Below are 12,703 nucleotides of genomic sequence, written 5' to 3'. Positions count from 1 at the left end.
AATGTCAAGCTGCAATTGCAATCTCCATGGAATATTGAAGTTCCAAGAATCAAGCTGCAGCCATTCCTCCCATGAAACATGGAAGCTCTGCTGGGCGTGCAAGGAGTTCCTTGAGGACAGCTACATCCCTTAGAATTTGAGCTTCCATAAAAATAATTCTCCACACAGTCTACATTGTTAACTAAATCAGTAAAGTACTTACTTAATGGTAAAACTAGAACTAAGCACTAATTTTCACAGGGGGACAGTTTGTAAAATCTGTTTGAAGTTTACTCATCTTAGCCAAGTTTTATTAGTGGAGAAAAAAAGAAATCCACTCAATCTTCCTCCCCACCCTCCCATTAACTAAAAACCCACAGAAGCCATATCCAAGTTTTCCTTGGTCAGTGTGAAAAGTTACCACCAAGTCCCGTTAATCAAAATCTGCTTGCCTGGCTAACTGCAAAGTTTCTGATTGATTGTATATATAAACACACAAACACACAGACACTCACACACACACACACAGACAACGGCAACAGAGTTCCTGGGACTTACTGCAGACATCCTCCAACCTAAAAGGCAGCAGCCCCACCCACCTGAGGCTAGTCCAAGGAAAGCATATGGAAAAGAGCAGTAAAATTATGTGACCCCCTTACGCACCAACTCCATGGGTGCTTCAGGGGGTACTCAGCATCTGCAGAGCTGGATTAATATTTCGTGGGCTACAGAGCCCGGACCATGGCCCCGCCAACCTCTTTTTCTGCTCGGCCTCTTCGCTCTGAGGCCTGCACTCGCACCGGGGGAAGGGAGCAGAGGGAGCGGAGAGGAGCACCCACAGGCAAAAACAGAAGTCAGCACCTGTGTGTGACCCCACATCCCACTGTAAACGTGGTCCTGCGGCACAGGTAAGAAAAGTACTTTAAGAAGGTACCTATCAGTCATCCCTGAACTAGCAGCAACCGCTACATACTCAGACAATACCTCTGCAGCCCTACTTCCCTTTCTTTAAGAGCATATGCCTCATAGAGCCACCAATGGACACTAGCACTCCAAACATCCTGTGTACCTTTTGCTAAGTGAGGGAAAAGGGAGGGATGGGAGGCACAAAACAAGAAAGCAGCGAAAAAAACCAACATGCAGAGAAATTTTAAAAAGATAAGTAGGGAAAAAGAACACGGACGAAAGAGAAAATGGCAGGATAAAAATGCAATAATTTTGCCAGGACACAGCATGAGGATTAATCGATCTTGGACTATTAGTGGTAAATAGGCCCAATGGTGGGGTGGGAGCTGAGTTACTACAGAGAATTCTTTCTTGGGTATCTGGCTGGTGAGTCTTGCCCACATGCTCAGGGTTCAGCTGATCGCCATATTTGGGGTTGGGAAGGAATTTTCCTCCAGGGCAGATTGGCAGAGGCCCTGGGGGGTTTTTCACCTTCCTCCGCAGCGTGGGGCATTTGTCACTTGCTGGAGGATTCTCTGCACCTTGAAGTCTTTAAACCATAGAATCATGGAATGTCAGGGTTGGAAGGGACCCCAGAAGGTCATCTAGTCCAACCCCCTGCTCAAAGCAGGACCAATTCCCAGTTAAATCATCCCAGCCAGGGCTTTGTCAAGCCTGACCTTAAAAACCTCTAAGGAAGGAGATTCTACCACCTCCCTAGGTAACGCATTCCAGTGTTTCACCACCCTCTTAGTGAAAAAGTTTTTCCTAATATCCAATCTAAACCTCCCCCACTGCAACTTGAGACCATTACTCCTCGTTCTGTCATCTGCTACCATTGAGAACAGTCTAGAGCCATCCTCTTTGGAACCCCCTTTCAGGTAGTTGAAAGCAGCTATCAAATCCCCCCTCATTCTTCTCTTCTGCAGGCTAAACAATCCCAGCTCCCTCAGCCTCTCCTCATAACTCATGTGTTCCAGTCCCCTAATCATTTTTGTTGCCCTTCGCTGGACTCTCTCCAATTTATCCACATCCTTCTTGAAGTGTGGGGCCCAAAACTGGACACAGTACTCCAGATGAGGCCTCACCAATGTCGAATAGAGGGGAACGATCACGTCCCTCGATCTGCTCGCTATGCCCCTACTTATACATCCCAAAATGCCATTGGCCTTCTTGGCAACAAGGGCACACTGCTGACTCATATCCAGCTTCTCGTCCACTGTCACCCCTAGGTCCTTTTCCGCAGAACTGCTGCCTAGCCATTCGGTCCCTAGTCTGTAGCTGTGCATTGGGTTCTTCCATCCTAAGTGCAGGACCCTGCACTTATCCTTATTGAGGACCATGATTTGAGGACTTCAATAGCTCAGACATAGGTGAGAGGTTTATTGCAGGAGTGGGTGGGTGAGATCCTGTGGCCTGCGTTGTGCAGGAGGTCAGACTAGATGATCATAATGGTCCCTTCTGACCTTAAAGTCTATGAGGAGAGGTATGAAGGAGCCACCCATCTGCCAGTCCATCACACAAAGGAAGAGCCACCAGAAAAACCAATGACCTATTGTACAGAATAATAGAAAGAAGATAAAGGATCTCAAAGGAACAGGAAAGAGAAAGCATTTGAAAGAACAGGAAAGAAACAAAAAGGTTTAAAGGAAAGAAACAGAGCAGAAAAGTGAGAGAGAATCAAAGGGGAACATATAAGAAACTCTGGAGATCATGAACTGTAGAGACAGTGCATAGCACTACACCTAGGTTGGTAGTCAAGATTAGGAAACAGAGGAAAAGAAGAGCAATCAGACCAACTGTTGACATTGTATAGATTAATTTAACAATTTGAGATTACTGTTATTGCAGTTTAGAACCAAATTTAAAAGTAACTATTCGTACACCTTGAAGCAACATCTCCAGGAGCCACCCAGCAACTTCTCTACTAATCCCTCTTTTTTTGCGTGACAGGAGTCATTGGCTATTGGCTTAGATTAATAAAAGAGTAGTAGTCCAACGGCTCTGGAAGCACAAGCATGTTTTTGTAACTCACAAAATAAAGATGGACTCAACCTCCCCAACAAGACAGTCCGGAACCATCAAACAAATCCTCTCTTTTTTCATCCACTCACCTACACTCATTCACCCATCCCCCTCAGAGGGCTCCTTAGAAAACAGACAAGCTGTGCAGTGTCAACAAACTATCGGACTCAGATGAGAGGGAGTAAGTTCCAGATATGCAGGCACTCCCCACTGAGCAAACCATGCCTGCTCATGAACATATCTGTTGGCTGTCTGCTAGAGTGTCATAATTTATCTCAACTGCCAAGTTGTAATACAAGGAGAGAAGCAGTTTAAGATACAGGATCCAAATAATAAAAAGCTTTGTAGATTAGAAGTAGAGTGCTATATAACTTTGTTTCAGTTTGCAGGGGGCTCACAATCCTTGAGTTCTAGGTACAAATGATCCCCAAAACTAAGCAAGTCTCAAGTGGATTTAACCTAATGCCATAAATCGCTCCACAACACCTCTTCCCTTGTTGAGGATTCACACAAGTCTTAGCCCCGTTCCCCGGGCCTGTTATGTTCTGTGACCTTGCCTGACCTACAATGGAGGCAATATTAGCGAGGTAGGACAGACAAGAATTATGGAATAAGAAACAAATGTATGTAGCTTCCAACTACTCCTTTCCAGATCAACATTGCTCATATTTGAGTTAAACAAAAATTAAAATTCAGCCTACAGAAGGCCTGCACCCATATCTCAAAACACAGAGTTTGAAGTGGAGCATTTGTCAGCTCAGCTCAGCTCCATATTTCTCTAGGGTGTTGTCAGCTATAATCTAAAAGAGGTTGCCTTGTACACTTAGCTTACCTACCACTCCCTCATTGTTCTAGTTTAAGACTGCTCCCAAAAGTCAATAATTACTTACGTTTGAATAGCATCAAGCCCCGCCATCTTCATCTTCACCAGACGGTCTTTCCAATAGTACCGGGGCACACGGGAGTAATGAATGCTGCCCGAGATGTAGCGGAATGGTTTCCCATCCTTGAGGAAATAGTTGTTGTCATAATCGATCCCAAAACTCCTCTGGGGTGCATTCTGTGTATCAAGAAGATTACCAGGTGTGAGCTTCAACCTCCATGAAAAGGACAATAGTTTTCTGTTAAAACATCCTGCTTATTAAACTCTTCAGTACTCTAGGTCTCTGGAATGTTCTGAAGCATGACCTGCAGGGATAGCATATTGACAATACAAGATCCTGTCCACCCCACCTTTGCTAAAAAAAAAAAAAAAAAAAATCCACTTTCACCTAGTGGACTCAGCCTGTTAGGGCACATGTTCTGCAGAGATCGGGGGGGGGGGGGGGGAATGGTCACTCCTGGGTCTCCATTTCTGGGGGGCATTTTTGGACTACTCGCCCCATTTGGTGCAATTTGATCCACTTCAAAAAGGCAAGATGTTGCTCTTCAGTAGGACACGATTTTAAGACCTTTCAGTGGTCAGTACTATTTCAAGGGACTGCTTCAGAGGCTGACAAACCATCCCACCCCTCTCTTCCAGTTGGCAACAGAATTTTAATATGAAGCTCCCAAGATTTGCTTCCAGCACATGCCAAATGAGCTGAGCTAAGCATGATCAAAGGAACCATAGCAGACATGTAGGCCAAGCAGTGATGGCAATATTTAATGCTGCATTGAAGTGGTTTGGTTCTCCACTACTGCCTTACACCTTGGATAGTCTTTCATTTGCATGAAGCAAACGTAAAGCATCACCACTCTGTGCTGGTAGCATCACTTTGCACAGGTCTACCGGACTGCACAAGGTACAGGACAGTAAGAGTCAGGATCAAGGAACCTGAACTGATTCAGAGACTTCTAAAGACTCGTTCAACACATCGAGTCACTGATCAATTCATTCACACTTTGGAAAGGAAACAAATTGCAATGACCCTTCACCTGCTAAATTTCACATTGAAAACTAAAAGGCACAACCACCCCGAGTACTGACACAGACATGTCACAAACTCCATGTGCAAGAATATGTTATCTGAAGGGTTTAAGAGCTTAGTTTCTAATAGGTCGGGGGCTGTTCAGTTGCCCATGCTCTTAAATTTCTATTAGTCTCTATATTAAACAATTTAATCAATTTTCAGGAGAGGTGATGGAAGGAGAGTTGTTCAGACACACAGCCAAAAAAAGACAGCAAATTTCTGCCAAATAAGATATATTATCTATGAAATTAGAAAGACAAAGCAATGTATATTGCAACCAAACCCCTACATTATACAATTACTAATACATTTCCACTAGCACTCCATGTAATATTGGGTACTTCTGTAGCCCCTTTCACCTGAGGATCTCGAAGCAATTACAAGCAGTGAGCTTAGCCTTATCACACCCTTGTATGGTAATAGCTCCATCTAGCAGACAGAAAAACTAGAGCAGAGTTAAGGGACAGATTCTGATACCTTAACTCCATAAATATAGGTTCACTCCTCAAGGGCTTCCACTGACTTTAGTGAAGTGCTACCCAGCTTCAGAAAGGGTACTAGAATCTGACCTTAAGTGACTTGGCAAAAACTGATTACACAGGAAGTCATTGGCAGAGCCAGGAACAGAATCCAGATTGTTCTACAATCCTACTTCTGTGCTTGTAAAGAGACACTGCATTTTAAATTTTGTATTTTTGAGGGGGGGGGGGCGGAATCAATTAAAAATATTTTTAAGGCTATCAACCCCTTTACTTTGCCTCCCCAGAGTGTCTGAAACCCTGCAACACTGAGAACCTGAAAGAGAAACTGACTGCGCACATAAAAATGATACTGAGTTTATTTCCATTCTCTAAGCAGAGGATAACAAACTGACCAATGAACTGGATTTTTATAATTTTCACTTTTAATAGTCTAAGCTGTTAGCCCCAAGATACAGATATTTGTTTACAACATATTACTTTTGAGTTAACAGTGCCACTTTAACCACTAGACAGACGCTTTCCTGTTCCCACGTACGCCTATTTCCTTCTTTCAACCAGTTTCCTTGCATGAGGGTATTGTTTTTAGGTCATTCACCTTCAAGCATGACCCTTTCTACATTTCTGCACACATGCACGCACACAAACACAAAATATGATCTTCATGTAGCATCAGGTAGTAGGTCAGAAATCGTCAAAACACAAAATGGACAAATAAGCAGCATACTTGTCCAGTTGAAACAGACCTTTTAAATTGAGTGAATTTAATGCAGCTGAAAGGCAATGGCCTACTTTAATTCTGGAAGGATGGGCCTAAGTCATCATAGGACAAAATGCTCACACCCTCAACTGAGGGAGGGGCCACAGACCACAGAAAACAGATTCAGTGGAACAATAAATGGTAGATCAGGAAAGCTGGTGGGGGGAGGGGGGAGAGAGGAGAGATTAAAAAAAGGATACTGGATGGGGGCACCAAGTAGTGAACCCTAAACACCACGAACTGCTCCACAAAGGAGATAGTGGAATTCTGCCCAGACGTGAGAGACAATTAGGGAACAGAAATAGGCCCCACAGCAACAGAAAACCTCCCCACTGAGCATCCACTCCCAGACATAGATGGCCATCCCGGCCAATGCCAGGAGGTGAATGTGGTGGTCCCATGACTTTGTGTGGCCACAGACAAGGAATCCATAAAAGAAAAGATGTGGGGAAGTGCAGCCAGCACCTCAGCAGGAGGCAGAACAAGGGTCTGGTGCAGGTAGGCATGTACTAAGGTTTTCCCCATGCTGCAAAACAGGGCAGTTGCCAGAGAACTTCACAAAAACAGTGTCAATATCATGGCTGACATCTGTGGGAACTAAAGTGCATTTGGTGTGGATATCTGATGGATTCTTAACCTTTGCAGGCTTCTCAAAAGTTACTGCTGTCTTCTCCCTGTTGGCATTTGGCTCTAGAGTTCTCCAACAAGCAAACTCTCTCCAATCAAGAGCAGTACCAATTTCTTTTTAAGTGTAGTTTGTGTTTTAAAATTCTCTACTGCGGCTATCAGGAAATAAGGGACCATATTACCTAAATAAAAAAATCCTAAAAGTCTATTTTGAGAGAAGACTGTAGCAGGAAGTGAAGGAAATAAGAAGGAAAAGGGTTTTGGGGGGCTGGGGAGGGAAGAGAGAGAGAGCATCAAATGAAATCTAGTACACTGGGGAGGGGAAGGAAGGGAATGAGTCAAATATGTACATTCAATGGGCAGGAGTAACCTGGAAACAGAGCTGCTGAGAGACTATGGTGATGGGAGCACTAGAGAAAGAAACCTAGGGACTGGGCCAGTTCTAGGATCCCATTGTTGTGGGTGCAGGCGGGTACTTTGGGATCCCTGCATGTCACTATTTAAAAGCCAACCAACCTTCCAGGAGTCCACAGGCTAGACAGTGGGTGGGATAATAATGAACAGCTAATTAAATGTGTATTTGCAATGCAACATGACAGCAAAAGGAGGCAATGCGCTTTCAGGCTGTCTACACAAACAACATGTCACAGACCAAAAAGGTAACAATTAACATGGCTCTGGTATGACAGCGCCTGGAGTATGTTCAGTGCAGGACACAATATTACTAGAAAGAAAAAAGAGCCTAGCCACACTTACAATTAACGGGGATTAAGGTAGGGTGTGAATTTACAGTGCAATAGCTCTTCCTAAATCACTCTTCCTAAATCACTCCAGAAAAAAGAGTGCCCACAAATGGAATTAGAGTGCTTTGTTCCCATTTAGTTTTAACCACTTTCACAGTTAATCAGGAACAACTCCATGTAGTAGATGAGCTGAAGTGCAACTGAGCAACAAAGATGAAGTGGAAGGAGCTCAGAGGAGCAACAAGAACTCTCAGAATGCTAAAGGGAAAGATTGAGAGGCAAACACACACAGTTCAAGAGTACCACTTAGGGAGTGGGAAATGTGATGAGTGCAAAATTCCAAGGGTGGGGGAGGATGTAGTGAGGTGCTGTAGGATAAAAGAGTGCAAATAAGGAAAATCTAAAATGAACTTGAGGAAAAACATCCGGGCAGCACTTCAGAACGAGGCCATGCCTACACTACAAACTGTGGTTGATGAAAGTTACCTTGATGTACAACCACTGAAGTTTGTGTATCGCTGGGGCAGGAGCACATTTTGTTGCTTGTGTTGCTGCTGCGCTTACCCACCAGTAGTGCTTGTGTTGATGTAAAGTGCAGTGCACTATAGGTAAATATTTCAGTGTGACAAACACTGCTATCCAGTGCAATGCCTTTGGGGAAATTTTCACAATATGTTGTGGGATGGAAATGACTCACTCAGGGCTCTCTGGAAGCTAGGGGTCAAGTTTCCAAAATGCATTATTCCATAATGCCATCCCTATGCTCTAATTTTCAGCACCCCCCCCCTTTTTTTTTTTTAAGTCCCACAAACCCCCACGGCACTTATTGGTGTCTGCCATCTCTGACAGAAGCATGGAGCCTGAAGAGCTCTGCGCTATTCTCATGAAGGCTGCAAATACAGGACGCATGGTTCTCCTGTATTTGCAGATCTGCAAGAGGTACCACAACCACCACAGACATGAGGATGGCTTTGAGGACAGTTTGCCAAGGGACAGAGCGAAAAACAATTGAAGCTTGTTGGCGGCAGTCATGGAGAAGCTTCAGAGGGTGGAGTGCCACTTCTGGGCCTGAGAGTCAAGCACTGATTGGTGGGATTGCATCATAATGCAAATCTGGGATGACTGCAGAATTCCAGGCCACATTCCTGGATCTGTGTGGCAAGCTTGCCCCAGCCCCCCAGCGTCTGGACACCAGAATGAGTGCTGAATTGACAGTGGAGAATTGAGTAGCGAATGCGCTCTAAAAGCTTGCAGTGCTGGATTTCTGCAGGTCAGTGGGAAATAGTTTTTAGAGTTGGGAAATACACAGTTGTCATTCATGGCCCTGCACAGTTGCATCACGTCCTGCTATGCAGGGACTCCTGGCAATGTGCAAGACTCAGCCGATGTATTTGCAGCAATGGGGAATTCAAACTGCAGTGGGGCCAAAGACAGCACACACATGCCTACTTTGGCAGCACCAGCTTGCCAGAGTACATCAACAGAAAGGGCTACTTTTCTATGGTTACACAAGTGGATCACTGGGGAGAGCTTCACTGACAGCGTGGGCTGGTCACGGAAGGGGCATGATGCTCATATCTTTGAGAACCACAGGACTATTCTGAAAAATGCAAGCAGGGACTTCCTTTCACAATCAGCAGATTACCATTGGCAATACAGAAATGCCAAGAGCGATCCTGGAGGACCCAGCCTTCCCCTTGATCCCCTGGCTCATGAAGCCGTACACAGGCCACCCGGACAGCACTAAGGTAAGATTCAACTACCAGCTCAGCAGACGGAGAACAACAGTTCAAGGTGCTTTTGGTAGATTGAAGGAATGCTGGCTGTGTTTACTCACTAGATAGGATCTCAGTGAGAAAAACATCCCAATGGTTACTGCTGTCTGTTGTGTCTGGCATAATAGCTGTGAGACAAAGGGGAATTAGCTGCTGCTAGGGTGGAGGACAGACGGGGATCAGCTACATGCCGAATTTGAACAGCCAGATTCAAGGGCTATTACAAGAGCTCAACATGGCACTATGGAGTGAGGGTGGCTTTGAAAGAGCCCTTTAGCAATCAGTCACAGTGGTGTTCTGTGATATAGCGTTCTCTGGGCCTCGAATCTTAGGTGCTGCTCAGAACTGTGTAGTGCTTGCTGTATAGTTATAAATATGACTGGGTGTTTTCCTGAAGTTGTGAATTCTATGGTGCTTGCTGTACAATTACAAGGACTGTTTGCTTTGAGTACCGCTATGCATTCTGCAATATTTGTTGCGAACTAATAAAGATCATTTGATTCTCCCAAAAACAAACATTTATTAAGTGGGAAAAACATAACAAAAGTATGTACAAAAAATCCCCACAAGCAATGCAATACAAATGTGTAACATAACGAGGTGAAAACAAAGGCTTACTTCCTTTTTAATTTTATGTCCATTTGAATGCACAAATGTAGTCCATTGTGGAAACATGCATACCAGTCATGGTTCTCATAGGTCAGTGTATGTGAAGCTATTGTTTCCTTTGCTGCCCCACCTCCCTCCTCCCCCGTGTGGAAAGATAGAGGCAATGATCCGCACCATGATACATTGTGGGGTGTAGGGAACAGTAACCATGGAGTTCTCCAAATAGTGCAAAGGATGGAGAATCCAAGATTTTGGGACCTGTAGGACAACCAGCAGCATTTGAGTCTGCTGCCTGAGAAGATCAGTTATGTCCTAGCGCATTTCCCACTCCTTATCCTGCTTAGACTCCTGGGCCTTTTTCCTGTCCTCTCTGTCTTTCTCCATGTTGTTGGTTGTATGAGCCCTCCAAGCCCTTTGTTTGTGGTCCGATGCAGCACTGGCTGGCAGGATCTTGCAGAATATGTCTTCCCCAGTCCTCTTCTTTTTCCTCCTCATCAGGATCACGCGTTCTGCAGGTGTGGAGGGGGAACTCCTCAAGACCACCACCCTAGAAGGTGCTGATAAAAACAGACAGATGTACCACTGGATTTACAGATACAAGGGAAAGGGAAAGATAAGTTTCAAAACTCCCTTCCCTTATTCTCCATAAACATTTTTAAAATACATGCTTATTGGCCCTTCGGCTGTGGAGCACCTCTGCACAGCACCACTCTCCAATCCCAGCCATAGTGGCCTGTCAGGGGCGGGGGACATTCTGTCGTATAAAGCTATATAATTTTGGTCCCTGTTCCCTAAGTAGGAGTATAGGGCACCGAGCGACTGGCACTATTTTCCACAGGCAGTGGTGATTTAAGCGGATGTCTCACTCTGGAAGGTATCAAAGGCACAGAGAGCACAGCTACTACTGGCTTCCTGAAGCGACCCAGACCCGTATGTTGCTAGCCTGTTTACTGCAATGGTGCCAGCCAGTGATGAGCTGCCAAAATCTTAACCGGTTCCCTCCTCACCCCACAAGGGGGTCGTGGCCCGCGCCCGTCCCCTGGGACCCCTTCCCCATCCAACCCCCCACATTCCTTGGCGCCCCCCCTACCCCTGCCCCATCCACCCCCTTTCTCTGTCCCCTGACTGCCCCCAGAACCGGGCAGGAGGGTCTTGTGGGCCACCGTAGTGGGTGCCCACCACGCCCCGCCCCTAAGAGCCAGAGGGACCTGCCAGGGAGCGAGGTGGGGAGTCCCGGCGGTGCTTACCTGGGGCAGCTCCCAGGAAGCATCCAGCAGGTCCCCTGGCTCCTAGGGGCGGGGGAGCGTAGCTGGGGGGGGAGCAGGCGGAGCGACCGCTCCCCCCACTGATCACATCGAAAGTGGCGCCTTAGGCGCCGACTCCGTGAGTGCTCCGGGGCTGGAGCTCCGGTTGTCCCTCCAGTTCTAAAAGGGTTTCCAAATTTAACAACCGGTTCCAGCAAACAGGCTCCAGCCCACCACTGGTCCCAGCCAAAGTCATCACAGAATGGCATGGGAAAACGTCCTACCATGGAGGACAAAATAAGGCTGCCATCCCTAGCAATCACTGGAAAAGGACTGCAGAGTACCTCCATGAAAGTTTCATCAAGATCTCTCAGGGGGATAAAAGGGACATCCCTATGCACAAAACCAAGGTGCTCCACATGTCCCAGCCTAACCCTACAGGGTAATGACAAGTAGATAACTCCACTGAACGCATCCAATGAAGGGAGCTGTAGCTCACGAAAGCTTATGCACAAATAAATTGGTTAGTCTCTAAGGTGCCACAAGTCCTCCTGTTCTTTTTGCGGATACAGACTAACCCGGCTGCTAGTCTGAAGTCCACCTATGTTTTTTGTACCACTACTTGCTCTTGTATGAGCAAATGAAAAGTCAATACCGGTGTCTTGTTAACTTGGGGTTGGGCCAGGTCCCATCATTAAATTTAAAGAATGCACAGAAAAATGCATGTACACACTTAACCGAGTTCCCTTCCCCGTCATCAGGCTCATCAACGCTCACCTGGTGGCACTGGCTATACTGCGTCAGAGTCTCATACAGGTCCTGGCTTGCGGCATGGCTGGAATCCCCTGCTGTGTCTCCTCCACACTCCTCCTCCATGCTGTACACACCATGGGTCTCAGTCTTGGGTTCCTTGGCGGTACCCACAAAGGTCTGTGGGATGCTGGTGGGGTCTCCGCCAAGTATGCCATGCAGTAACTTGTAGAAGCAGCAGGTCTGAGGCACAGCACCAGATCTATTGTGGTGCTCCCTGGGCTTCTGGCATCCCGTGAAGTTCCTTTGCTTTCACACGGCACAGCCTCTTCTCCCCACAGGCCCAGGAGATCCAAAGCACCTGTCTACTCCAGGCTGGAGTGCATCTAGTACCTCTCAGTCTGTGTGGGGCCAGCACAGTCGGCTGGGTAGCTGCACACAAGAAGGGAGAGCTGCTAGTGCTGGGTAAAATCTGTTTCTGATCTGTTTTATGTAATGTCCATCTTGGATTTGTAAAAAGGACAGCTAAGCCTCCATCTTGGATACCCTTCTCCTCGGATGATTTAGTGCCCTTTCAGCCTTTTTCAAATCAAGGAGGGGAAAGGTCAGGGAAATTAGAGTCATGTGACAGCCATAATCTGCCTCGCAACTGCAAGTTATTTAGTGAGTGGCACGCTTGTCACTCAGGACTGTCCATCTGAGTGGCAGCCAGTGGCCCACACAGTTCAAGCTAGCTTGTCTGAAGGGTGTCCTTGTCTAGTTTACTGACTAGTAGCATAATAAATATTTGTGTGTTACATCTTATTCTGCCTCGG

General features: G+C 46.2%; 1 protein-coding gene across 3 annotated transcripts in view; it reads right to left on the bottom strand.

Annotated features, from left to right (window-relative positions):
* Positions 1-12,703, bottom strand: part of GLB1 (galactosidase beta 1) — a 69,713-nt gene that overhangs the window by 42,026 nt on the left and 14,984 nt on the right. For all 3 annotated transcript variants that reach the window (XM_084620621.1, XM_084620619.1, XM_084620620.1), the window contains exon 2: positions 3,840-4,009. In XM_084620621.1, the coding sequence (XP_084476747.1) occupies positions 3,840-3,871 (32 nt within the window). In that variant the 5' untranslated portion in view covers positions 3,872-4,009. The remainder of the gene's footprint in view (positions 1-3,839; positions 4,010-12,703) is intronic.

This window comes from Lepidochelys olivacea (assembly GCF_965140295.1).
Source record: "Lepidochelys olivacea isolate rLepOli2 genome assembly, chromosome: 2".
NCBI lineage: Eukaryota > Metazoa > Chordata > Testudines > Cheloniidae > Lepidochelys > Lepidochelys olivacea.
The sequence above is the reverse complement of the archived record's forward strand: the minus strand, read 5'-3'. Positions and strand labels throughout refer to the sequence as shown.